The 26910-nt window shown below is 37.7% G+C and overlaps 1 protein-coding gene across 2 annotated transcripts in view; it reads right to left on the reverse strand.

Annotated features, from left to right (window-relative positions):
* The window catches only part of ddr2a (discoidin domain receptor tyrosine kinase 2a), a 42494-nt gene extending 16926 nt beyond the window's left edge, over positions 1 to 25568 (reverse strand). For both annotated transcript variants that reach the window (XM_044044847.1, XM_044044846.1), the window contains exons 1-2: positions 25376 to 25568; positions 4753 to 4863 (exon numbers count right to left, since the gene is read on the reverse strand). In XM_044044847.1, the coding sequence (XP_043900782.1) occupies positions 4753 to 4831 (79 nt within the window). In that variant the 5' untranslated portion in view covers positions 4832 to 4863; positions 25376 to 25568. The remainder of the gene's footprint in view (positions 1 to 4752; positions 4864 to 25375) is intronic.
* Between the last annotated feature and the right edge of the window lie 1342 nt (positions 25569 to 26910).

Consider the following 26910-nt stretch of genomic DNA (forward strand, 5'->3'; position numbering starts at 1 on the left):
AGATTAGTAAAATCATCTGCTGAGCCACATACTGATGCTGGCGGGCCAGTTTTGGACCAATTACTGACCACTGAATTAAAAGACCTTGGAGAAAATACACACATGTGGTCTGCGTCTGCTCTCTTGTCTGCACACTGAGTTTGTTGTTAAGAAACAGAGAAGTTTTGTTAGTTTTTTTCTGTTCATTTAATTATTCAAGTTCCCTTTTTCTTCTAATATAAGAATTGTTAAATCCTGTGTGACTGTTTGGCCTTTAGCAGAAGGGTCTTCTTTTCTTTCTTTCTTTGTTGGCCTCTGTTTAAAGTCATTTGCATGTTTTTAGTGACTGCGATTAGTTCTTGTGCATTCACCTATTCATTTGGCTTCTATTTGAAACATCCTCATAAGTAGGAGCCCACACAATAATAACACTGCATGATATTTGGTGGTTCTGCCCAGGCCTGTGCTCATGTCCACACCTTCTCCTCCCTCATCTCCGCAGTGAAATAAAGTTCGCCCACTCCCAAGTAAAATGGGAAAGACAGGGATGCTGTAATTCCATTGCCTGGGAATTTTAAACAGGGGAAAATTGGCATCACTCAACATCTCAGCTCTACTAAATTCAGCCGGGAATATTTCCAGACTGTGGAAAAATGGCCTTCTTCTTCTTCTCAATGCAGCAGAAGTGCAGCATTAGATTGATATACGATATCTTGCATCCATATATTAGAGCAGGTTGAGATGTGAGCTCTTCGTGACACCGCAGGTCACTGCTACTGGTTTGTAAACCAAACTCAACTCCATTAGCTCAGATTTTACATCCAATTTTTATTTTTTTTCTTAACAGTGAACTTGGTGAACTTTAACCATGATCAGATGCACAAACAGTCCTTTCCATGACTTATGAGCGGTCAAATACTGGGAAACACACACACACACATACACAATGCCGGGGCGAAAGACAGAGCTCATTTCAATGGACTTTCCTGCTGTCAGAATGTCTGGTATGCATTAGCCACAGACTCCAGTGGGATAGCTGGATCTACAGCATGCATGTGCATGCGGGTATATGCATGTGATTGTGCGCACGCACGCGCACACACACACGTAAAGGGAAAAAAGAAAGAAAGACCAGCAATAGAAGTCCCTCTGGGGTCATACGCTCAAATCCCTTATTAAATGCAGTTGAGAGATGTCTCATAAAATATTCATGTTGCCCATTTTTTTTCTTCTTTTTTGTGGAATGCCAAGTAAGGTTTTGAATAAAAGTTCAAATTAAGAAAGAAAAAAAAGAAGGGAATCTCACATTACATTCACGTCTTGTTAAATGGGTCGGAACATATACAGACGTGCATGAAACGCACCACAGCATGGACACACTATAAACACACACTGTATACGATCACTATCTCACTCACTCTACACATTTCGTCCTTTGAAGTTCTGCTGCGCTTTATTCCATTAGTTTTGACACAAGGGACACGAATGACAAACATAAGCCAAGTTCTTGAGTGTTTACATGTGGTGTGTGTTTTTTGTGCAGGAATGACTTAGTGTATGGGAGAATGCTGTAGAGAACAGATTTTATTTATATATATATATATATATGTGTATATGTATATATATGGGCCATTCTACCGAATTCGTGCAAATTGCTGTCCCACAATAAAAAAACTATTTAACAAAACAATTAAGAATTCAGACCTTCAATATTTACTAAGATGATGTTATGATCTAGTTAAACACAAGACTGTAACTATTTAGTAATTAAGCTAAATATATACAAAATCATCATTTATGCTTCCTTCCTAGGTACTTTCTATTGGGAAGTAGTTGTCCCAATCTCTAAGCCCTAAATTTCAATCCATGAAATTAATACTTAAAAGAATTTTGTCATTTTTTCCAATAGTGTATTTTAAAATATATGTTTGGTTTCTTTTAAACAGAATGTAAAACATTTAGATTCATTTTGAAGTTTTTTTTAAAATTACAAAACATGCTTTAAAAAATGCTGTCCCACACTTTCACGTCACAACCGTAACACGAGTTGTTTTACCACATGGGTGGAGCCTGGTTTTAGTCACGCCCCAGAATTTCTGACCAAGAAATGACATTGCATCCCTGTCCCTCATGGCTGCATGGTGAGATATTACCTCTCATAATTTTTAAGTAAATGGGTTCCAAAGTCTGAAAATCAGCATGTTACATTAATAATTGTCACAACCGTACACGTATTATCTGCAAGTAAATACACTTTTGGGGGCTCAAAACAAAATATTATGTTTTGTTGTGTGTACAACTGTTCAAACATCTGTTCCTAGCCATTTACTTGTTAGCATGTTTGAGTTATGCTAGGAATTAGCTAAAAATGTCACAACCGTAACAGTCACAACCGTAACGAATTGTAACGTTACGGTTGTGACATAATCATTATGGTAGTGACAACATGTAATGTTCCACATATTTTTCATCATTATTATTACATTATACTCTTAAAACATAATAATAATAATAATAATAATATTGTTATTATATTTGATTTGTAAAGCACATTTCATTATTAAGAATCTCAGAGTGCTAAATAATGTTTGATATGATAAGGAAAGAAGGAAAGAGAACGAAACTAGAAACGAAAGAAAGGAGGAAAGATCAAATCTATCAGTGATTTATCTGACAGGGAGCAAAGGAAGGTCAGAAGATCATGGCGAAAAAGACAGCAACATCACAGGCTATTGGTGAAAAGTCAAAGAGAGGTGGAGAGATTGTGCACAACTTCCACACCACCTCCCACACCCTCTGCCACGCCTTCTCCCATGCCGCCTCACCTTCCACGCACTTCTAGTGAGACTGTTACTCCACGCACTTCTAGTGAGACTAATAAGAGACGTTGGAATGCGTGACCACAGAAAAATAAACTTGAATGGAAGAAAGAAAAATATAGAAAACGGTGCCATAGATTGTGCGTGAGGCCAGAGAAGTCAAAATGTTCCGCAAGAACAAAAACTCAGAAGGAAGTATGGAAGCACAGAGTTCCTGTGCATAGCAGAAAGACCCTTCTTTTCCATAACACACTCATGCACAATTTGCAGAAAAAAATACAAGTCTGCCAATTATAAAGAGAAACATGGATTAAGAAGCGCATTGACAAGCAGGTTGCTCAGAAAATACAATCTTGTTTCTATGCTCAGAGAAACACTAGGCAGCTCCCACAGGCAGCTCTCAACACGACTGCAGACAACCCACATCTAAAGTTCACATATCAGAGACATAACATTTGTGTTTGTAAAATTCACATTAAAAGGCAGGTTATGAGTTAATATTAAGCAATAAGGTTGAGGGGATATAATACAACCTTGCAAACAAAATACTGTGGTCACGAGCAAAACAGTGCAGTCACTACCGTAACAGTGCGGTCACTACCGTAACACTGAATGTTTTGTAAAATAAAATAAGAATTGAGTAATTAAATAACATTTTATGATAACTATTGGTTAAATATACATTCAATGTAATAACTAATGAACTCTGAGATCTCTATGATCAGTGTAATTCATTTTACAAAAAAGATTGCATTTAAATTTTGATGAGTCTTAGAAAATAAACTTTGTAAATTTGTTAAAAAAATTATTTTAATTGATTTAGTTGTAAAACCCTTCATAATAAATTACTAAAATTATTCTTTAGAGGGTGTATGGACACACAATATTAACAGATTAATATAATGGTTTTTATTGCAGTGTGTTGCTGTGTTACGGTAGTGACAAATTTTAGGAGTTGAAAAACATTTCAAGAACAGGCAGACATTAATATATGAAATTTGACTGCGCCTTTACTAGATATGTACCATAGACATATGGTACAATATATGTATGGACAAGGTTTTTGGAAAAAAACAACTTTTGAAAATGTGTTTCCAACTCTGGACTTTGCACGAATTCGGTAGAATGGCCCATATACATATACACATATATACGTATATATGTATATATATATATATATATATATATATATGTATATATACATATACATATTGTTTTCTGTTTATGAGCTCACATTTGCTTTTATTATACTTTTAAGTAAAAGTGATGTGGAGTAAGAATAGAGGGAGGGTTTGGAAGTGACGGAGCAATATTTTTTTTCAATGTGGTTTTTTGTTGCTTTTTGCCAGAGCGAGTTCAGTGAGACCTGTTCAGCATCGTAGACAAAACCATCCTTAACAACTCTTCATGTCTGAGTAGATTCATTCATTATGTTTTCAACAGTAGAAGGACAATCAGCTCGATGACAGACGCTTGTGAGAGTAAAACCAAAACTATCAGCCAGTCTACTGACAAATATCTGCAATATGTCTACAATTTCAACAATCACCAAAAAACCTTGCTTTGATCCTCTCATTTTTCACTCCTTTTCTGTGCACCAAATCAAATGTTCTTACTCCATTTCCTTGTTTAAAAAAATGATTGGTTCCTTTTCATTGACATCCCAAAAACCACCCACACAACTGAGGGAGAGCTGGAGAAAGACGTGCATGCAGAGATCAAAGAGGCCAGACCATAGAGAGGGGACCACATGGCTCCCACAAAGCAGCACTTATCCAAAATCTGAATCAGTTGCAGTCTGGGCTACTGGTCTGCATCACCAAATCCCCAAAGAAACACTAAAACTCACAAAAGTCACTTTTTTTTAGTGTTCACAGAGTCTCAAATGTGATCTCACTGCAGTCTGAGTCAAAACAGAAATACGGAAAATGTACCCTCTGACGGGGGCACGTACCTGGGTTGACCTGCGACGTGACAGTTTGGAACAGACCGAGGAGGAGGAGGAGGAGGTGAGTGTCCCACAGGTGCTTCATCCCAAACACATGCACAGAGACAGGCTTCCAACCTGCAGGAGAAGAAGGAAACAATGTCAGTGACTCACTGCACCACGGGGCTTAACAAATAAAAAGTTCAATATGAAAACAGACTGCCGAACGAACACATGCTTTATCTTCTATTTACTTCCCTGTGTTCATGGGAACCAAACATTTGTTTAGACGTTAAAGTGGAAAAGGGGGATTTTAATTGGAGGCATGCTTTTTTATATCGCTCAATAAAATACTTAATAATTGGCACATAACGATGGAATTTCCATTTATTTAGTGCTTATTCACTCTATGAGAGAGAGGCTTATTAAAGTGTAACTATGGTGATAGTTCAGCAGCGGACACAGATTTTTTTTTTGTCGATGAAGTTTGTATTTGTTTTGTTAAACTTAACATACGTATAAAGGACTTAACATACGTATAAAGGACTTATTTACCTTACAAATTATAAGGTAAATAAAACTGATAAATCTGATAAAATGTGAATAAACGAATACATGTTTTCAGCCAGATTTAAAAGAATACACTTGCATTTATCAAGGTCCATGAAAAATACTCAAATTACACACAGTTTAGTCATTCGCAGACTCTGTTCATATGATACAATTTCTAATATGGTTTTTATACACGTTTTAAAATCTGGGAAAAATAGGTATTTTCCACACGGTGAGGATGAATTCTCCAGCTGGGTTCACTCTGACTTTTATCACTACAATATTGTACTTTGATGCAGAGGATATCGCTGACTGGTCACATAATAACCAACCACACCATGTACATTCTATCACAAACCTGCTCACATTCTGTCAAGTTTAGAAAATCTGTGAATTCATTTTGAGCACATTTCCCACAGTCTTTTTTCTTATTATTTTAGTGATGAATGGCAGAATAAATGAGTGAATGAAAGGACAAAAGCGATGGAAGAAGAAGGCACAGAGGCGCTGAGTCACAGCCATGACTTCAGCTGGACAGGAACGGCCAACATGCCGCCTCCAACTGACCACTCAGTCCAACAGCCGAGAAAATCAACTGGTTTCTCTCCGTATTTCATTTGAAACAAAACATTCAAACTTAATTAATTAAAGGAAAGATACGTTCTATTGTGACTTAGATGGAAATGTTCTTTTTTTTCCTGTTTTAATCAAACCACTAAAAAAACGCCTTCAATCTGTGAAAAACTGTCTGCTCCATTTTAACCAGAAATAATAAAATTCCATATTACACCAATTTCATCCTCCTCAGACTGGCTTCCCGTCAACTACCCCGATTCATTTTAAAAGGCTGTTTTTAACTTTTAGAACAATACACAGTCAAGGGTCCTCAATCCCTACGCTCTAGATCTGCCCCTCATGTAATGTGGTCTTTATTTATTAGCTGCCCCGAGGAACAAATATAAAACCAGAGGTGACTTAGTATTTTACCCCTTGATTCCTGCCTTTCTTTTCCAAAACATCAAATGGTGTCCAGTTATAGTCAGAAGTTGGAATTTCCAAGTTGACCGGAAAACCCCCTCAGAGTCAGGGCAATCTCATCAACGCTGACATGGATTCTAAAGTGACTTCCACCTTTGCTCCCACTGTCATATTTGTTTCACAATCACTGAGTCGTACACATCGTACTTTTCACTCTATATCTATGAACATGTTGCTACACTCTTAGTGTGCACAAAATACTGTGTAGAGCATTTTAATGGACTGGTGTATAATCTACGATAGATTTGTGTCCATGTTTTTCAGACTTCTGAAGAACGCGAAGGTGACGTCACACCCAGTTTCAACCTCTGACCTCCAATATCAATAGAAAGCAGCATCAAAAAATTCATATCCTGAATGCTGTACTATATTCCTACTTTTTATTATAATTATTTTTACCTCTTTGTTTTCTTTTTTTATTTAAAGAAGGTTACACACGATGCATGATGACAAATGAATGTGTACATGTTATAACTAATCACAGTGAAAACCATAATATAATAATAATGCTAATAATCATAAGAATATAAATAAAAGTAAAGGGAGAGGAACAAAGGATCTGCCTCACATTATTACCTCTCTTTTGATATTTGCTTTACAACCTTATGCTTGATTTGATGTCAATTTCTTTTTTATTTATTTGTGTGCTTATTTTAATGCAAAGCAGTTTGTTATTTCATATTTACCAACAATACAAGAGCCAAGACTCAAAAATACTCATGCAGTTCAGTTTTATAATGAAAACAAAGATAAAAAGCAGTACTTGTAAGTGCAACCATAATTAAAGTGTCAGTGTGACTTAAGTGCACTGTTCAGTAGTTCAACAGCTCATGGAAAGAAGCTGTTGAACATTCTTGTGGTGTGTGATTGCGAGATCATTTAAGGTCTGACAGAAGGGAGCAGTTCAAAGAGGTGGCATGAATGAAATGTGGAAAATGAGGACGTCTTTGGTACCTTCTCATAAAACGTGGTGTTTACAATGGGACATGGATGTGTTTAGTTTCACGGCTGAGCAGTTTTCACCCACATTAGCAAAAAGATGGCTCCACTTAAATGGCTTAGTGTTATTATCTGATCATGACTGAGTTAAATGCTGCAGAAACCAACGGAGGGACTTTTAGTGGTGCTCAGAGTCTCCATTGTACAACCGAGGTTTAGTTTAACTGTTCGCATCATGTTAACCACACCTTATGTAAGAGAGTTAAACTGACTGCTTGGATTTATTTCATTGGATACAAAGAAACATGGTTGTTTCAAAAGGTTTTTGATGTTTTCTTATTGTCACTATACAACAATTTGACGTCTTTTATCTCTGTACAGGTAACAGTAACTCCACTGTGAATACTAAGACAACACCAGAGCCGGGTTACATGACACAAAAGCAAACTACCAAAGCACTGTGGACCAATAGAGAGAGAGAACAGAGAGAGTATGTGTTTGTGTGTTTCCTGGGCTTCATCATTGGCCAAAAACAACACTTTCCTGAAGTCTCGCTGGTGAAGTAACTGAAGGATCAGCAGGAATTTCAGGAATAACAGACCTTATTCCCGAATATGCTTTGTCTGCTGCTGCTCTAATTAAAATTCACCTCTGACATTATGGGAAAAGCAGGTTCACATATATGTGTTGCATGTGAATGCGAGTTATGGGAAGCAAATCCAGGCCTGTTGATTTTGAGCTTGTGCCCATATGTATCCTTTTTTTGACTAGCAGGATAGCTTTCCATATTATCAGTAATATAACACTCAGCTTATTTGAATTTCCAGTGTGTAACATTTTTTAATGTCAGAAACTGACATTAAACTGTACGTTTGTATAAGTGTATAATCACTTTAAAATAAATATCATCTGGTTTTCATATCCTTAGAATAAGTCTATATGTATTTTAGATAAAGGCTTTGCTTTATGGAGGACAACATCTTGTGTCGCAATGTTTCTACGGGATCCCAAGAGCAGAAGATTAACGCAAACAAAGAAGAGCGTTCTTTCTGGTGACAATATTCAGTCTCATTCGTTGTTTTTAAATGCATGTTAAAAGTCAAATTTTACTCGGATTAAGACAATAAATGGAATTTTTTAATGCCATGTAAACATGTTACTATGACTAAAATCAAGCTAGGCTTAGTAAGACTAACATACCTGGACCTCAATGCGATTCATAGTACGATTACTCGTGCATGAATATGCTTAGTTGCACTAAAGTCGGACTTTGAGTTCTGCACATGCACCAAAATTTCAACGTCAACAGGAATCTGATTCAATAAATACTATTTTATAGAGAGATACAGCGCCACCTATGGAGGCGGAGTGAGACATAGCCTACATGGTCAGTAAATTGATTTTCTCCTGCCCATGTATACTCGGACTCGGCAACTTGTCTGATTGCCTGTCTTAGTCAGACTAATCGCCTTAGTTCGATTAAACTGTGATGTGAAATGTAAACGTAGTGACTGTGAGATGTCACTTATTCTTAGTTTCTACACCTTTAAGAAACAAATGTTTAAACAGACCTTTAATGAAAATCTGCAGGGAAAAGTGGCTTAAAACGAATTTTTGGCACCAGTGTCGATGAATTTAATGGATTTCGAGACATTAATCACAACCTGGCTTGCTTCTTTCATTGTGCCCTCACACTTAATCTTGTTTCTTTTTCTCACTTCTATTTCCTGCAGCTTCAGGTTTCAGCCACTTCCCACGGAGACTCCTTTTCTGAGCTTAAAGTCTTTTGGCTTTTCATAACTAATGAAACACAAACACCTGATGGCTTGTGTGCATTTAGGACTGAAAAAGATGTTTACCGTGAGCTGGAGAACATTTCTGTGAAGGCTGCTTGTGTCGTACAGCGGAGGAGAACTGACCTTTGGTTCTGTATTTGGAAACTCTCTGAGGATCACGCTGGTGTGTAAGAAATGTTTTAGCCTCCATTTACTGCAAATAGCAACATACTAAGCATTTAGCAAAGCATGTCAGTGGGGATGGGCACCAGTCGCTAATCTGAGTGAAATGTATATATTTTTACAATAATACATTTGGTTATATTTATCACATTAGAAAATTCAACATTTAACTATAACTTGTGTAGTGTTTTAATTACAATTGTCCACATGTTGTTTTGACTTAATGCTTTGATTCCATTTTATTTCTGTGTCTGTTATTTAAAGATTCATTTTTGCTTCATACAAATGTTTTTTGTTGTGAGCTACATATCAAAGCAAACACTTCACTTGAATTAATTTTGAAATGGTGTGCAATATCATCCTGTGTTTTTTTTTAATTGCAGTGAGTTAAAATGATAGATTATCAAAATGTAATTTTAATTTCTGCTACTACTAAGTTGTTATAGACAGAACATTATTGAGAAAACAACAGTCTCCACGTTGATTGTCTACATATTTATGTATACGTTGTGTACAACCAATCATGTTGCTACCTGTTAGCATGTCGTGGTTCTGCACAGCCATAAATAAAGCACCACTTTCGGGGGGGTTTCATGACAGCCATTTTAAAAACAGTATAGCAGCTTAAATTGTAAGTCAACATATGACCACATTTAAACATTAACATGTTAAAAATGAAGCATGAGCTCCAGTCTTACAGCTGAAGCTGGAGGCTGAGTTGGACAAAGCATGATGACTGCAGATAAAAGATGAGCCACATCAGACGACACACAGCTGAGCGTGCTGCATCCTAACATGGCCACCGCACCACAAAACAAGCCTTTTAATTTAGATGGAAACATGGCAACACCCTCACAACAAATGATACTTCTTGCTCCACTAGTGATGCAAGTTGTTTTTCATTTGCAAGGTAAGGAAATTGAGATTTAACAAACTATAGTGACGGTAAATGATGCCCACAAACAATGAATAATGACGCTGAATAGAAGATTTACTCAGACGACACTTTTTTCTTTGCTCTGATGTTAACAGAACGTCTACAGTGAGTTGGCAATATGCAAATAAAAGTGAATTTAATTAAACTGAAAGGTAAGGTTACCCCCAGTATTAAGGTACAGTATGTAAGTAAATCGTATCATTATGTTGAACACTACAGGAAGTGTCTAGAAGGTCATGTGGCTGCTAAAACGTGGAAACAGACTTCCTGTGTATCAGTTACATTGCTGGTGCTGCCTTCTCATTTGAGGTCAGCTGTGTTCTTGGTACCTGTATGAGGTAAACAGCTGTTGTTCCACAGCTGGCTTCTGCTGAACCAACAGTGGATCGGTGAGCAGCGCCGCAGTCACACAGACACAGGTTCACAGTCCTGGAAACTTCTGCTCATTCTTGTATTACATACAGCAGGAAAAAGTGATTCATGCATTATCTTTGTTTCAAAACGTATCTATTCTACGACCTTTTCACTTTCAAATACGTCTCTTTCAAATTGTGTTAAAACAAATCAAATCTATGCATTATCCTATCACATATTTCTCAAGAAATTGGCGCCTTTTTTGTTAGCTACACTTTACAGTAACACCTGTTTCTCAAGTAAATATGAAAGAGAGGTGAGGAGATCTAGGTCACCTTCTCCACCTGTATGTCAGAGCAGAGACAGACAGACAGTTCAGGTTTGACTGCACAAATGTCATGATTCAGCAGTGTATTGAAATGTGTCATCAAGGCCAGTGACAGGTTTTTGAAATTAAAGCATATATGAGATGAATAGACTGTATACGCCAAATACTGTACTGAATTATACACATTTTATATATTAAGTGTATAGAGGATTATGTGCAGCTATGTGTTGCTCCGAGTAACTCTATTTCTAGAGTTGTAGACCTCAGACATTATATCCTGTTTCACTGAGATTGTAGACATTATACTGTATCTGCCCAACATCAGTACGTCAGCACTGTCAGGTGACATTACCACTTCGCTTTGACTATGTAAATATACTCTCACAGTATGTTTGGAGACTGGGTTTCCACAGTTTGGTTGACATCAAAATCAAGGACTTTTCAAGGACGTTCAAGGACTGAATGTGCTGCCACAGCTTAAGATGGGAGGGCGACTTGTAAGAGCTACTTTGTCCGTTGCTGTTTTGATACCTCTTTTTACGTACAAAACAATACTTCCTTGAATATTTATCAATATGAATGTTTTTCTGTTTCTTTTTTCAGTCTTTTCAATGACTAAGTGCTGATGCATTTACTTTACATTTAATATACTGATCATTTCAAACAAATGGACTGACGTAAGCTCCCAAAAAAGGCAAAGTAAGAGTAAAACACAATTACTAGACTGGAGCTACAAATAGCAACTGAAATAAAAGAGTAACCATTAATTAAAGTTGCCATGTTAACATTCAGGATAATACAGCTGGAGTGACATGACAGAAGAAGAAATAAACAGCTCACAACACGACATCTTACTATCATGAATGTTTTTTCAGCAACAAAACTTCACTGAAATGTTTTGTTTTTCTATTCTTTTAGCTTCAAATAAATCTCCACAGCTGACATGAGTAGAGCGGTGAAGAGGTACAGCCCTCGTTTTTCCAATATCTGATCCAGTTATTTTAACTAGTTTAGGACGTTTTGTGCAGAATGTTTATATAATTGATGTAATGGGTCTGTTTAACTGTATCTAATTGTCTGTAATTGAACTTAAAACTATTGTTTTTGGGTTTTTTTTGTTCTTTTCTGTGGAATCAAAGACAATTTTCTGTATTATAGATAATAAAGTTTAAGATAATCTAACTTTACCACCCATAACTCGATTAGTTTGTTCTTATTCCCACAGTCAACTTCAGCCTGAATGAGTGAAACGTCATTCCTGCCTCAACACAGCTCACTCTGAGTCATGTTTATAAAACAAATATCACAGTCAGGTCCACTGACATGTCGAAAAGTATTCAGAATGAGAACAAAAATAAACATTGTCTCATCAAAAATCTCATTGAAATAAAAAGGTGTCACATGCTGTGTCCAAAGTGAGAGGATGCAAGGTCACAGGAAAGTATGAGAGTGAAAGAGGAAGCGAGAAATGACATCACTTAAGTGGTTTATAACTATAGAGAATGACAGAGATGTAGCAGAGTTGAGCTCCAGTTTCACATCAGGTCCCAGTAACAGTTTACAGCACCTCCAGACGACAAATTAAAAAAAACAAATCTGGGCAATAACTCATAAAGGAAAACTGGCCTCATATATTCCTACAGCAGAAAACTCCTCTGTCCCTCAGAGAAATATTTTTAGACACCAGCATGGTGAGGAGGATACACATGTGCAAACTCACACACACTTTAATATGCAGCCAACACCAACTCAATGACTTTTGGGGACAGCAAACGTTGGTGTTTTGTGTCCAAGTTCCCAGCTCCATATCAATGCTCATCAAATAGTTCTCTCTCTCTGTCTCACACACACCCACACACACTGGTTTTGCATTCTTTGTATATACATAGACATAATGCATTCTCTCACCCCTTACCCTAACCTGAACCTTTACCACCACAACTTAACACTAAATCTCTCAAAATCCCAACACAATCATGTGTCCCAGTGTTTAAATTCAGCCAAAGGCTCTAAATCACTTTCCCAATATTTTTACTGTATTATGTGGACCCACTTTATAAAGACAACAAATAATCCCCAGTCAAAAAATGCATTAGCATAAATTGTGACAAGAGCAAATATTTATCCATAACGTAACTTCTCTCACTATTTTACTGCACTTTCAGCAACATCAAATATTATTTGAATAGGTTTCAAATACTTTTGTAAGGCATATTTCTTAGGGGTGTGAAAGAAAAAAAGAAAAATTGTGGATATTTATTTACTTCTTTTTTGCTGATTTAAAAATCAGCAAATCACAATTGTCGTATTTCCTCTATGAACAGAAACATGGAGTATTGGAATTTCAGTTTATCAGTGTTATCTGCAATCCAGGGCTTTTGGAAGACGGTTATAAATGAATTTAAAGCATGTTCATTCAAATCTGAAAAACATTTATTTTCTACTTGGCCTGATTGTGTTTATATTAAATGCAGCAGTTAACTGCTGTTGTACATGTTACTATGAATTCACAATACGTGTAGAATTGTAATTAATCTAAATTTTCAGCACCCAGGTATTGGAAATATTATATTTGTTACAAAAATTACAGTATAACCTTATGTGTGTTATTTAATTCACCTAAATCTTTAGTAAAAGATTGGAAAAAATCAGCAATTTGGCAGAGAATTTGAATCTGACTTATCACCATGCATGTATTCATTTACAAAGAGTTACCCTTTTTGTAGGTAAAACAAAAATAACCAAATTAAATTAAAGTAGGCACTGTAGGTACACATATATATTGTATTAAAACTTGAATTCCTATGTACATTTCAAGTAAAAGCAATAAAAAAGAAAGCTGAATAAATGATGTTACCAAATAATCAGCACTTATAGGAACCTTTCCTTATCTTAAAATCTTTCCATTTCCATCTGTATGTTTTGGAATGACAGCCAATCACAGCACTGGTACTTTTTTCCCAGTTGAAAAATAAAACCATATGCGGTAACTGTACCTAAATGTGGTGGCAAATTACTATATCTGCTTCACTAGTGGGAGTTATGGTCTGCCGTTTCACATTAAACACAACATATAACATGTCAGTTAGCACTAATATCTGTCTGCAGATGTATTCATAGATATCTGCAGCTAATGGACGTACACCAAGTATTGCAGAAAGAACAGCCTTTAATTACTGAGACAGGATCTTTGTTGGAATTCAAACAGCTTATTATAAACATCAAAATGATAGAAAGGCTGCGAGCAGAGTTCATTATATCAACCTGGAGCAGGACGTTCCTGAAGAGAACAACTACTGACTTCAATTTCTGCAGAGGAAAAAAGAAAAAAAATCATCATCTCCCCCTCGGCTGTTCAGGAAATAGTGAAGGACAGAGACTCTCCACAGAAACCCACGAGGCCACAGAGCTCAACCAAGAAACACAGACACACTGTAGCTACATTTTGTTTTCATCAAAGTGCAATGAATTGGGCATTCATCAGTGAGATTCCAAATTCAGCATCATAGCTAAATATTATGGCCACTTTAAAGCTGCTGTGCATAATTCTGGTGTAATTCTGTTTGTTGTTGTTGATGTTGTTATTCTGCCTCTGTTTGGTCTTTGTGAGCAAAATTAAAATGAAGTCTAATTTGAAAATCCTCTAGTGTGTCACAATGTTGCTGTTGCCTCCGTCTGTCTTGACTTAAAATGAATCCTTCCTGTGTGCAGTGCAGGAATGTCACCGAGTGACACAAGATCTAAACACTGCCATGCACAGTTAAGCCATTCATTTGGATTCAACTTCAGTCCTTGTCCCAGTATGTCAACTTTGCTAGGTACCTTTAACCTTGTCAGTCACTGGTTTAGCATGTGGAATGCCAAACTGAGTCTTCTAAATAATATTCAAACCTAGCTGACAGAGCACGAAATCCTTTTCCCTTTCTGTCCAAAAAAAATGGACCAGTCTGGATTTCACCATGTTTTTGTTAATGTTGCCTTATTCTTTTGTTCTATTCCTAGAGCATCTAGGTCAGCGTTTGTCAGATTCAGGTCAGACCATGATCAGGCCATGATCTGTGTGTTAGTCCACATGTCAGGCGGACTAACATCGAGACAAACACAGTAATTCAGCTTTTTTCTACTGTTATAGAAACAGAGCATTGTGACAATAGACATTTGACAGTGGTTTAAATGTGACAGACATTTGTTTATGTTTAAAAGTTACGCACTACAGTTTTAACAAATATTTACTTGGCCCAGTCTCATATTGCACAAAACTTGAAGCACACTTTGTGACTAATCCGATTTTCTTGGGAAGGTCGAGTCCAGCACACAGTGTAACGTCGGTGAAACCACCAGGTCCTGCACTCTCGGAAAAGCCTCTAAAGTCAACATGCAGGTTTGCTTGGCTCTGCTCCGTGTTTCTCTCTCACATATACACACACATAGTCACACACAAACACAACCAGCAGCGTCAACAGTTGGGGTTTAACCTGTTGGCAGAAGAGAAAACAACCCGCCAAGTTCAGAGGGTCAAGAGCAACCTAGGAAATGACCATCCAACCGCCAAAAAGTGCCGCCATCTGCTGACATTAAAGTGGGGAAGATGATGTGTCCTCCTAATTTTATTATAAATGAAAACTTGTTTTTCACCTTTGTGACTTTTTAACTGCAATGCTTGCATATAATAACATGAAAAAGCAATAAGTTAAAGTTGTTGTGGTTTTAAAATTGTAGTGCGTTACTTTTAAATATAAACAAAAGTCCATTACCATTGTCTGAGAATCAGCTCCATACGACTCTCTTTGTTTCTCAGTAGTAGTGTTAAGATCTAATGATATGATGAATGATATTCCCGCACTGCACACAGGAAGTGGTTCAACAGTAACATTGCACAAGTGAAGGAAGATGATCGCAGACAAATGAGCAGTGAAAACACTGCTTTACTCACACAAACACTCATGGACACATCATACAAATTACAAGTTACATTGTTTCTCTCTCTAAAGACCAAATAAAGGTAGAATAATAACGTCAAGGACAAGAAAAATCACAAATTGTCACATAAACTGTCAGATGGAGTGGAGAAAAACAAAACAGCCTAACATTTTGCACCCAAAAAGTGATCATTTGTTGATTTCATCAGCATCAGCCATAGAAAAACCTAAATCTGTCAAAATCTAACCACAATTCTTTATTCATCAGATTAGTGCCACACACTGCAGCATTAAATACTTCAGTTTAAAAATGTCCCCCTATATTCTGACAGCTATCACTGATTTATAGTGTTTACTCAGTGACCCTCAGTCTCATGTGGGAGAAATTTAACCCTGAATCCCAAAACACTTTATCAAATCAGGAGCCAGAAGTCCACAAAGAGGCATTTAAGTCTTGATGAGCGCTCACAGGGCTTTACACTACAGTTTTGTCATTCACCCTTATACACACATTCATAAAGCATATCTATCGATCATATCCTGACATACACTGACAGCATAGCCATCAGGGGCAGTTTGGGGTTCAGTGTCTTATCCAGGGACACATCGGCACGTAGACTACAGGGGCCCAAACCCCCCCATTTTCCAGTTGGAAGGCAAACCACATTTCCACTGACCCACAGCCGTTCCTATATGTATGCATTGTCCTTTGTCGCTTGTACTACACTGACCATGCATCACTGTAGCTGGAAATGAAAGGCAGTAAAGCTCTGTGGGCTTTTCTAATGAAAACTAAACAAAACTATATGGCACTAGTTAAAATACCAGAGGGTCATCAGTATTATTATGAATAATCCAACAATTTATATTAATATCTACAGAGCAGGTAGGATTTTTATATGGGGACCGACTTTTTGAACATTTCAAATTGACCCAAGGAGCAAATGTTTGCATAATGTAAAGTTTCTGACTATTTCAAAGCAATGTCTGTTCAATTTATATAACTTTGAATACATAAAACAGACACTTCCAAGAGATATGACCGAACAAAGAATCCACGCCATGTTATGCACATAATTTAAAATGTATTTACATTAAACCTAATTAAAAGGCTGTAAACAAATCTGCAAATGCATCTGTAATAACCAAAGTTATTATCACCACAGGAAACGCACAACATTAAAACATAAGGCAATCAAGACAGAGGACCTATCTAATCAGTGTATATTTCAAAGGTAACTCATCAACTCATTTTAATCTTTACAGTTTGGGGAGAATAAGGTAGGGGTCACACATTAAAACTACATTTCTGATGATAAATATTATAGTGTATATACAGTAAAAGTAAATATACTTGGATCATTGTCAGTGGGTTTTTGTCATAAGTCTGTATCCCTCTTTTGTCTGAATTTCTAATATCAACTGTATAAACTACAATAAAGGCATTAAACATCAAAAAGTGTTAAATAAACAGTGTGAAATAAGCAGCAAATAATCAAAAACATGTTGTACATACAGTATGAGAAGCTAAAAACAAGGCAGTTTTTAATTTTAGTCAGGTTTGTCTCCGCTACCTCAACCCAGAAATTACAGGCCTCATAGCTATAGACCACATATACTGTACAGTAACAGGGTGTGTGTGTGTGTGTTTCTGTGCGCTGTTGGTGCCTATATGCAACGCACCATATGCTTTCTATTATACACTCCTGTTTCTCCCTTAAGGCTGTAACATCATGTATCACAGATAATTTATTTTTATGGGAATGCATGAAATCCGAATCACGTTTCTCAGCTGGACCGAGGTAGATCCGCGTAAACACACGGCGGTAAAATCTGAGGATGAGGCGTGGCCAAGTAAACACCGACACACCCACGTGTAATTAAAACAATCCTCTATTGTCTGGGTAAGATACTGTATAATACCTGGGGAGAAGTAAATTATACGATGTAGCACACCACGTATACACATGTGGGATTAAATAGGGCAGATTTGATTGAGTGGATAAAAGCAAAACTGCTTCATAATGTTTAGTTTGTGCTATGATTCTTTGCAACATGAGACACATAAATAGTTTTTTGGTTGTCACATAATGCGTATTTCTTATTCTGTACCCTTATTCATATCATGTCCTGACATGTCCTTTTCTCACAGTTAATCTTATGACCCAAAGAAGAAATTATTACTTTTTTTTTGTGGTGATCCAACCATTATTAAAATAAATTGTTTAGTTTTTTTGACATTATCAACACTGACTTTAGCCCCTCACCTTATTAAATCTATGTCTGCTTGTGTCTACTATCTCTTAAGAATATGTTCACTGGTTTTTCTCAGTGTTAAACTGCATTTTCTCTGTGGTCACCAAAGTCCAGAGAGAAAATCAGCACTTTTAGTATGCCGGGAAACAGGAGCAGCTGCTCTACTGCTGCCACATGTGATACGTTTGTGTCACTTAAGTAAATCAGAACACAGGATTTCAAACACTGCAGTCACAAAATAACATATATCTTAGTACTGGTGAAGGAAGCAGTGGATTAACCGCACACGTGCCATGATGTACAATCGCTGATTTTCTCTATGGAATTTGGTGCAGAGTGAGAGCCATTTACGAACTCCATTTTCTAGCTGGAGAAGGCTGTCAAACAGCAAGACAGAGTGACAAACAAATGTTTAAGACATTGTAGACTCAAGATAGTGCAGATTTGATTAGGTGAGGCTTTTGTTATGAGGCTAGAATCTGTGTTTCTTCTGTGGCAGCCATGTTTTCAAGTATTCAGCTCTCCAGTTAGTTTAGTTGAGGCAGGTTTACAGAAATGTCAGTGTATCAATATCTCATACAACCACACTTCAAAAACCCTGAAAAACGTTTCCTATAACTAAGTGGCCTCGGTGGGGATTTTTTACAATGAGGTGAAAGTCACACTTAGCTCCAGATCTGCACTGCATGATTCTGGTCTGGATTCTGTCTTTAATCACGCTGGCATGAGGCCGTGAATGTCCTAAAGTGCAATGTGATGACTTTCCCCTCCCCGTAAATTATGTAATAAAGCACAGGGAGGCCAATGAAACCACTTTCTTTTCAGTTACACAAGCTCCAGCAGTAGCACACCTGCTGCACCACCTCACTTATGATGCCATTAGGGACCTTTATTCGCCTGAGGACAAGAAGTGTTTGAGCCAGTGTGCAGGTGCTTGTAAAAGCTACCAGCTGACGTTAAAAAGCCACAAGAGAGAAAAGGAAAAACTATTGCAGACTCAACTGTGTTTATTTACCTGCAGAAATGTTTGAACAAAGACTAGAAAAAAGTGCTCATTGTGAATATTGTGCAATGACGAGGCCTGCGTTTGTTATGTAAAGAGAGCAGCTTGACTGGAAATCCATTTTGATTGAATATCCAGACTCTGAACTTTACAGCTACACTGTCAGATTGGAAAAAACAGAAGCCAATGCCAAGAAGCCAATGCCAAGAAGCTTCTTTTTTTTTTTCCATTTCCACTGTTGAAGCACAGAACCATGCACAGCACACTGCTTTTTTGGGGGCGTTTGTGAATTGAAACACAGGAAGGTGCTTTCTGAAGTTTCAACAGAGAAAGTTCATCTGAGTTTTTAAACAAAGTTTGAATTCAATACAAGCACTTGATCACTACTTCAGATTAAACGTTCCAAAGCTTTACTTCATTGTATAATAATGAACAAAAGGTGGAATTAACACGCAAATGTCACATTAATAGAGGTGGCGCTAAATATCAGTACAACAATACAGACACACTTTGTTTGGTTTGCCCAAACATTGGATCAAACCAAATGAGTTAGAGATGTGACTCATTATACTTTGGAGTCGGCCATTTTCATGCAGATAATGACCAGACCTGATATTCAACCTCTTCTCTGCACGGAACAGAAAACGGTATGACAATAAAAGTATAACTACAGACATGTTGACGTTATTTTAGGGTGGATACTGTCAGCCTGTTCTCATGTTTTTATTTGAAAAATACAAGGATCTGAACAGATTTTTCCAGCATTTTGACTGACTAATGTCACTTCTTCGTGACTCACGGTGGTACTTTTAACAGAAATTAGGGAAATGTGAAGGACATTGACTGACAGAACAGCTGTGAAATGAATGGAAATGTAATATTCTTCATTTAAGCAGATATTATGTTGTTAAATGATTGTGTTGTTATGATCAACCATGCATTGTGTATTACATCGTATCGTTTAGTGTCTTGTGATCGTTTTAACTCATTGGTCCATTTCTTCTCAACGGATAAGTCATCTTCATATTGCTTAATATGTCACTGGGTCTTTAAAGTACAGTACTTGGTTTTATGGGTAGCCCATGGCCAAGTGGAAAGGAAAATTGGCTTGTAACTGCAGAGTTGCCGGTTTGAGTCCCCACAAAGCCAAAGGGCCTGCTGTGTGCTGCTCAGTGGCTGCCCACTACTTCTAATTCTAGAAATGTTACTGGTAGAGGATGGGTTAAATGCAGAGAAGGAAAGGGGATTAATAAAAGTACATTAAACATGTGTATGGAAAAAAAGCCCAGTGTCATCTGCACAGCATGATATGCCAGCAGTGACATCTCACTCCCTACTTGGATTTGTCATTTGAGCACAGTGGCAGCCTGCAGCGTGTCATGAGGTGGTTTTGATGTTAAAATATTACCTCCGATCTTCCCTGACAGGCTGCACTTAGGACAGACAGAGTGAACAGAGACGGCGAGGTGGAAAGACAGATAATGCAGAAAACACACAAACAAAAAGACGCTGGAGAACGAGTGACTGAGGAAAAACACCAAGGCCACATGTGTAAACACAGAGGAGGAGGAGGCTACTGCGTGTTACTGTATAATACTGTACATGTGCATCTATCTTCTGTCTCCTTTATAATTATCTGGTTTGGTGATCCCAACTTATCATCTGTCTGCTCATGAGGCCTCTCTTTGTAGCCTGAATCAAAAAGGGGCAACCACATGTTCCCTTCATTAATTATTCCACAATGGAATATATCAATTAAAGGTCCACTGTGGAAGAACTTGTGACATCTAATGGTGACACTGCAACAAATGGAAAACTCCTCTGCTCGCCTCTCTCTTTCCCAAGCACGTCAGGGAACGTCATATACCAGAAAGGATGTTCTTCTTCTTAATTTGCAAAGTACGTTTCCTCTCCAAAATGCAAAAATGCACGCTGTGGCTGGTGTTTTAATAGGGTCTGCTGTCGACGGCACCAGATGTCCCCCTCCATAAAGAGAGGCCATTGCCTAGACAACAAATGGCACAGAACTGGGAGTAATTCTGAGGTGAATTACAACACACCCTCACTATTTACTCAAAGCGAGACGTGATTGAGCAAATAAATTACAAGGGGAAAAAAGGTAAGAAACCGCTAGTCAGCATTTAGTGAAGATGAGCTGGTGCTCAGTCATTTTAACTGAAAAAGAAAGAGAAAATAATACCTTGATACAGCCAATACTGGAGAAGACAGGAAGACAAGCTTGCAGTGAACTGGAAAACAGTTCACTGCTTCAGGACAGACATGAGGATGTCAACCTTAATGTTTGAATCAGATGTGAAAGACATAAGGTCCAGAAATATTATTAACATGTGAAATAATGCGTCTTGTGTGCAAATGGACAGAAAAGATGTAACTGCTCTGTCAACCAATATTATCAGACCGGACTGAGGGAGTGTTTGCATGTATACAGTGGCAGCGCAGGGGCAGGTGGGGGCAATAATCTTTGATCCTGTCAAAATACTGAACAGTTAGGGTTTTTTGAGCAGTAGAATTCACTTCTGAAACTTTCCATGGCCGTTTTTTTTTGTGTGTATTTGTGATTCACTTCCTGCATGCAGTGCTGGAATGTCACCTTGTGACACAAGAAATAACACAAAAAATATGCAAAGTCAGCATACTGTGAACTCATTTGAGAATGGTTTGAATGCAACAGACTTTGTTTATAACTATAAGATACACACTACAGATTTAAGGCAAAATAAACTACAGATTTTTTTAAATCTCAAAAATAAACCTCATAAATGTTGCACACTAGACTGTCAAAGAAATCAAATACCTGATATTTCCTGCAACTACAGTTGAACTGTTGCTTCTTTTAGATGTGGACTTCACTTTGAGGACAAAAAAGTCATTCAAACTCCGACATTAAAGGTACAGATGCAGAGGTTTCCCGGACACATGGAACTCACTCCCCTCAAACAGTAGGTGATGAGTGTGGTGCTAGTTTGGGCAGGGTCGGAGTTCAAGCATGTGCGGGATGCGACGTCAACAGCGTGGCGCTTCAGGCATCACATTCCCCTCAAAATGCTGCTATTTTTACCAAATTATAGCAAGCGAGAGGGAGAGCGCACAGCTGGTTCTCTGCTGCCAGAGGCATTGATTTTCAAACACTTCCAATCAAACAACGTCAGCGTCGAGTTACAGCTAAGCTAAGTAAGCACCGGGTGACTCCAGTGCAGTGTTTTGAATGTGGGGTTGAAATTACAGCCTTGGCTGTGGTGTGTGATTAGGGTCTGATGTTCAGCCTCTGGAGGAAAATGCTTCTAATTAAAAAGAAATGTTAGAAAGATGCAGCGATAACACACTCTAAATGTGGTTCCATCTACAGTATATCCTCACTCATACTGTGATATTCATACTTGTATGTCTATATATACACTGTATACATATAATACATATGCACATATATAGTACATATAATAGGGATGTGCGTCCCATAAAAGAAGAGGCATGATGATTTCAGAACTACCTACATGTCATTGTGGTTATTACTTAGATACAGACAGAAAACTGGCCTCAGGGGCTTCACTTCAGCAGTCGAAGGGAATATGAAACAGTCAGAGCGAAGCCGCACAGTCCAACATTGCACAGTTTCACTAATGGCAGGAATGAGCAAAAGTTAAAGAACTGTACGTGACTAAATAATATATATGACCAATAATGTGATGACTTGAGAAATGAGAAAGTTCCCTCTCTCTATTTTCCAAACTTTCTGAAGAAATAATAAAAAAAATACTGAACATGAGAACATTATCCACTCCCATCTGATGTCCACCACAGGCATTTTATTTATTTCCCAAAGCAATGGCGTTTCCATTCTGCTGAGACAAAGAACTTATGTACCCTGATAAAGATGCTTTCCTTTTTACCAGCATGGCGAGCACACACACACACACACACACACACACCAAAGAGAAGGGAAGAATCGTATGTCGTTATTCTGACGCTGCTATAAATCGTGGTACATCTGTGCTCACGAGTGTGTCGTCGACCGAAGTTTGGCACAAAACGTGGCACTGCAAAGAGAAGTGGCTGAACATTAGTGGAGGGAGGAGCACGTCACGCAGTCAGAGTAAGAAAGTGACTTTCTTTAAGTAAGAAAACAAATTATGTTAAATAAATATCTTCTCTCACATCACAGGACGTCATGGACCTGTGCGGCATTCTTATTGTATTCAATACAATGATAATAAAGCTTTCTATTCTATTCTATTCTATTAGAGATTCTTCCAAAATGTTCTTGATCTGTGAATTACATCATTATGAGTCATTTTATTACACCAGTTATGTCAGTAACTTTAGAGCTACAATCATATCATATAAATAATAATCATGTAATACCATATGATAAGAAATTTGGTACACGTGTACACACACACACACACACAGACAGGTTTGCACAGCTATCCTTTTAAGGACTCATTGACTTCAATTCAAAGCATTATCCCTAATCTTAAATATAACCAATGAATGTCTAATCCCAACCTTAACCTAACCACAATTCAAATATTTGCTCTAAACTTAACTAGTTCCTCAAACATTAAGTTCTGGGTTGTTAGGACCAGGTTTTGGTCTCCATGAGGTCCTGACAAGGTAAATGGTCTGTATTTATATAGCAGATTTCTTGTCTTAATGACCACTCAAGACTAGACTACAATTTTATCCCTCACTCATTCACTCACACATTCATACAGAGCATCGATGCATTTCTATCACATTCACACTGCCAGTCACATGGAGCAAAGTGCATGTAGACTCGCAGAGCTGGGAATCAAATCCACAACCTTGCAGTTGAAAGACAACTCGCTCTGCCGCTAAGCCACAGACTGATGTGGCTTAGCGATGTGAAATGTGAGATTAAACCCTTTTGCAACTGCAGCATCATTAATGAATCCATAGATTTAGAACAGCATCATACATGTTATCTGAGTCTTTACTCTTGATTTTGCTTTTTAGTGCCTTGTTTTTACAGTGTTTTGAGTCTCAGGGTCAAATGTCATGTGTTGCCTGTAGTCTAATGAATCTTCCGTACCTTTTTATGTGTTTTATTTTACATTCATTTTCAATTCTGTATCATTTGTTTCCTATGAATATGTCTTTTAAGGGCTGTTTGCTGTCTCTGTCATGCTGTGTATTGTTCTGCAGCTGTTGTTGAACGTTTGCCCAAGAAAAATCTCCCTGTGGGGACAATGAAGCATATTTGATTTTGACTGATTGCGAGTCAAAACATCTGTAAGCATTCAGCTGCAGAGGAAATAAAATTTGAAGAGATCTCCACGTAACAAAAGAGTGAATTCTGTATGTGTGAAGAACAACATTGATGGATGAAGTGACTTAAGTTGCCAGGTAATGAAACATCCACTATTTCTTTTGTCACGTTACTTCAGTGAGGTAGAAAAGAGGCCTCTCTGTGTGGACACCTGTCACACACATACCACCGCAGGATACCTACATGCCATCTACGTAACACCTACATACGACTGGAGAACATACACACACCACTACTGTGACACAAAAGCAGGACGTGCACTCGAGTGAAAGAACAAAAAAAAAAACAATGTCAGATTCAACATTTCATCCACTGACCACAGTGAACTTGAATCTAAGCAAATGTAGATGAGTCAGTCGTTTTTCCAAAACATTCTTCTAACTTTCCTGCCACAACAAAGCCAACAAATATGTGTGAGTTTGCAGCAGGAAAATAATATTATTATTTATTTGTTATTATTATCTCTCTCTCATAAAAAAGGGCAATTAGTTATTTCGACTGTACAGTAAACAGTCAAACTCCCACACAACCAATAACACTGATTTCTATGCAATTGTCAAAGAGAATAATAGTTAAAAACATTGGAGAAATCTCCTTTCTCTTTGTACTGACTTTTAAAAAAGGAAGCACCCATCATTTATATTCTGCTCTTCATTCCTGATCAATAATGGAGTCACAGGGGAGTTAAAGAAAGGGTTTCATGATATTTTAAACCAAAGAGAGCTTAGTAAAAACAACAAGGATAATAGAAACAGCTGGATAAGCAGCAGCAGCAGCAGAGAGGAGAGTTTGAATGTGGCACTGTTCTGCTCTGCTCTGCTCTGCTGTCCATTCTCCACATCTGCTCTGCAACAAACAGACGCTTCACACAAACACAAGGTCCATGAAGTTCAAACATGCAATTACAAAAAAAAGTCACAGTGGAAATCTACGAGAAAAAGCTTTGAGCACACGGATGGGTTTGAAGTAAGCGGATCACTGTTTGGAGTGTAGACTTTACGGTTGAAACTAAGACAGAAACAAGTTGGAAATAGAAATAAAAAATATCTTTTACTTACGTAATGTTTTCTTTTCTCCCCTTTCAGACCATTTGTTCACAGATGGTTTCAGATTATCCCAGTGAGAGTCAGACGGCTGGATGTTACAAACCCAAGTCCCTCTCGCTCCCTTCTCTGACCGTCAATCCCCCTCAAACCAGGACTCACTGGGCTGATGTAAGACACTCCTGTACAGAGGAAAAGAGAGAGAGAGAGTGAGTGTGTGTGTGTGTGTGTGAGAGAGAGAGAGAGAGAGAGAGAGGGGCAGGGGAAAAAATTCACATTCTGTGGATTTTTGGGAGCATGCCAAAGTCCCAGAATTCCTTATGCCACACATAAGGTTTCAATTAAGGTTGAATCCAACGCTCAATCAGAAAGCTTTCTTGCTCCTGAAAAGAGTCTTTCTTTTGACAGAGAGAGGCTGAAGCAACTATAATTCAAGGTAGTGTTTGTGTTGCTTTACTGAGATGTCTGTCACCCTGTAACAGATTTATAGAACCTGTCTGTATACTGATTTGATGTGTGTGTGTGTATATATACATATATATACACATATACACCAAAAACATTCCACTTGTTTTAAATAAGTCAAGGTCATGTAAGGGTAGGTCCCACTAAATACTTTGTTTTTTTTTTTGTTTTTTAATGTATAAATATTTGTATGTGTAAACAACACATTTGCTGAGGCACACACACACACACACACACACACAGGGAGAACATACAAACTCCATGCAGAAAGATCCTTGCTCCAAACCCTGGTTTCTGTTAGTGTTAACCTCTACACCAGTTGTGTGGCCTACAATCTGCATCATATATACAGTAAAATATACTACTCTGTATAAACTCACTCAGTATGGATGGATTTACTGTCAGTACATGTCAGTACATACTGATGCACAGTGGAATATTAAAGCAATACTATGTACGTCACTGTAGCAAAAATACTGTACCATGATGAAGTTACTCCTGAACGTGGTGGACCTGATTCTGGCTGTTTGGGTGACACACAATCAACACAATTGCCAAAAAAAAGGGTTGGGGTATGAAAATGAATGAGGTTCCATTCTTTCTTTTACCAGTCAGTGATCCATCATAATTTTCTGACACTACGTAAAAATTAAAAAAAGTGTCACGTGTTGCTTTAAAGGGCTGATAAGCTGCAGATGACAATTTGGTTAAGTTTTTTTCAGTTAAAAAAAAAAGTTAAATACACAACACAGACAAAAGTACTGGGACACCTGACCATTACACCAACAGGGCCTGTAATGACATATTCAAATACATACTTTAACATGAAGTCAGTCCCTCTTTTGCTGCTCTGACAGCTTCCACTCTTCTTAGAAAACCTTCCTCAAGATTTAGAAGGAGAAAGCTCCTCTCTCTTCCCTACTTGAGTGAGATAATGGCAGCAACAGTTGAGAGGTAAATTTTAAAAAGGACCACAACAAGATGAACATTAATACTTGCCACACAGCTGTCATGTGTATCCATGTTGCTGTTTAGCTACCATCGTCAGAAAGAAGATACAAACATATTAAACAAGTTCTTTCGTG

This window comes from Solea senegalensis, linkage group LG14 (genome assembly GCF_019176455.1).
Source record: "Solea senegalensis isolate Sse05_10M linkage group LG14, IFAPA_SoseM_1, whole genome shotgun sequence".
Lineage (NCBI taxonomy): Eukaryota > Metazoa > Chordata > Actinopteri > Pleuronectiformes > Soleidae > Solea > Solea senegalensis.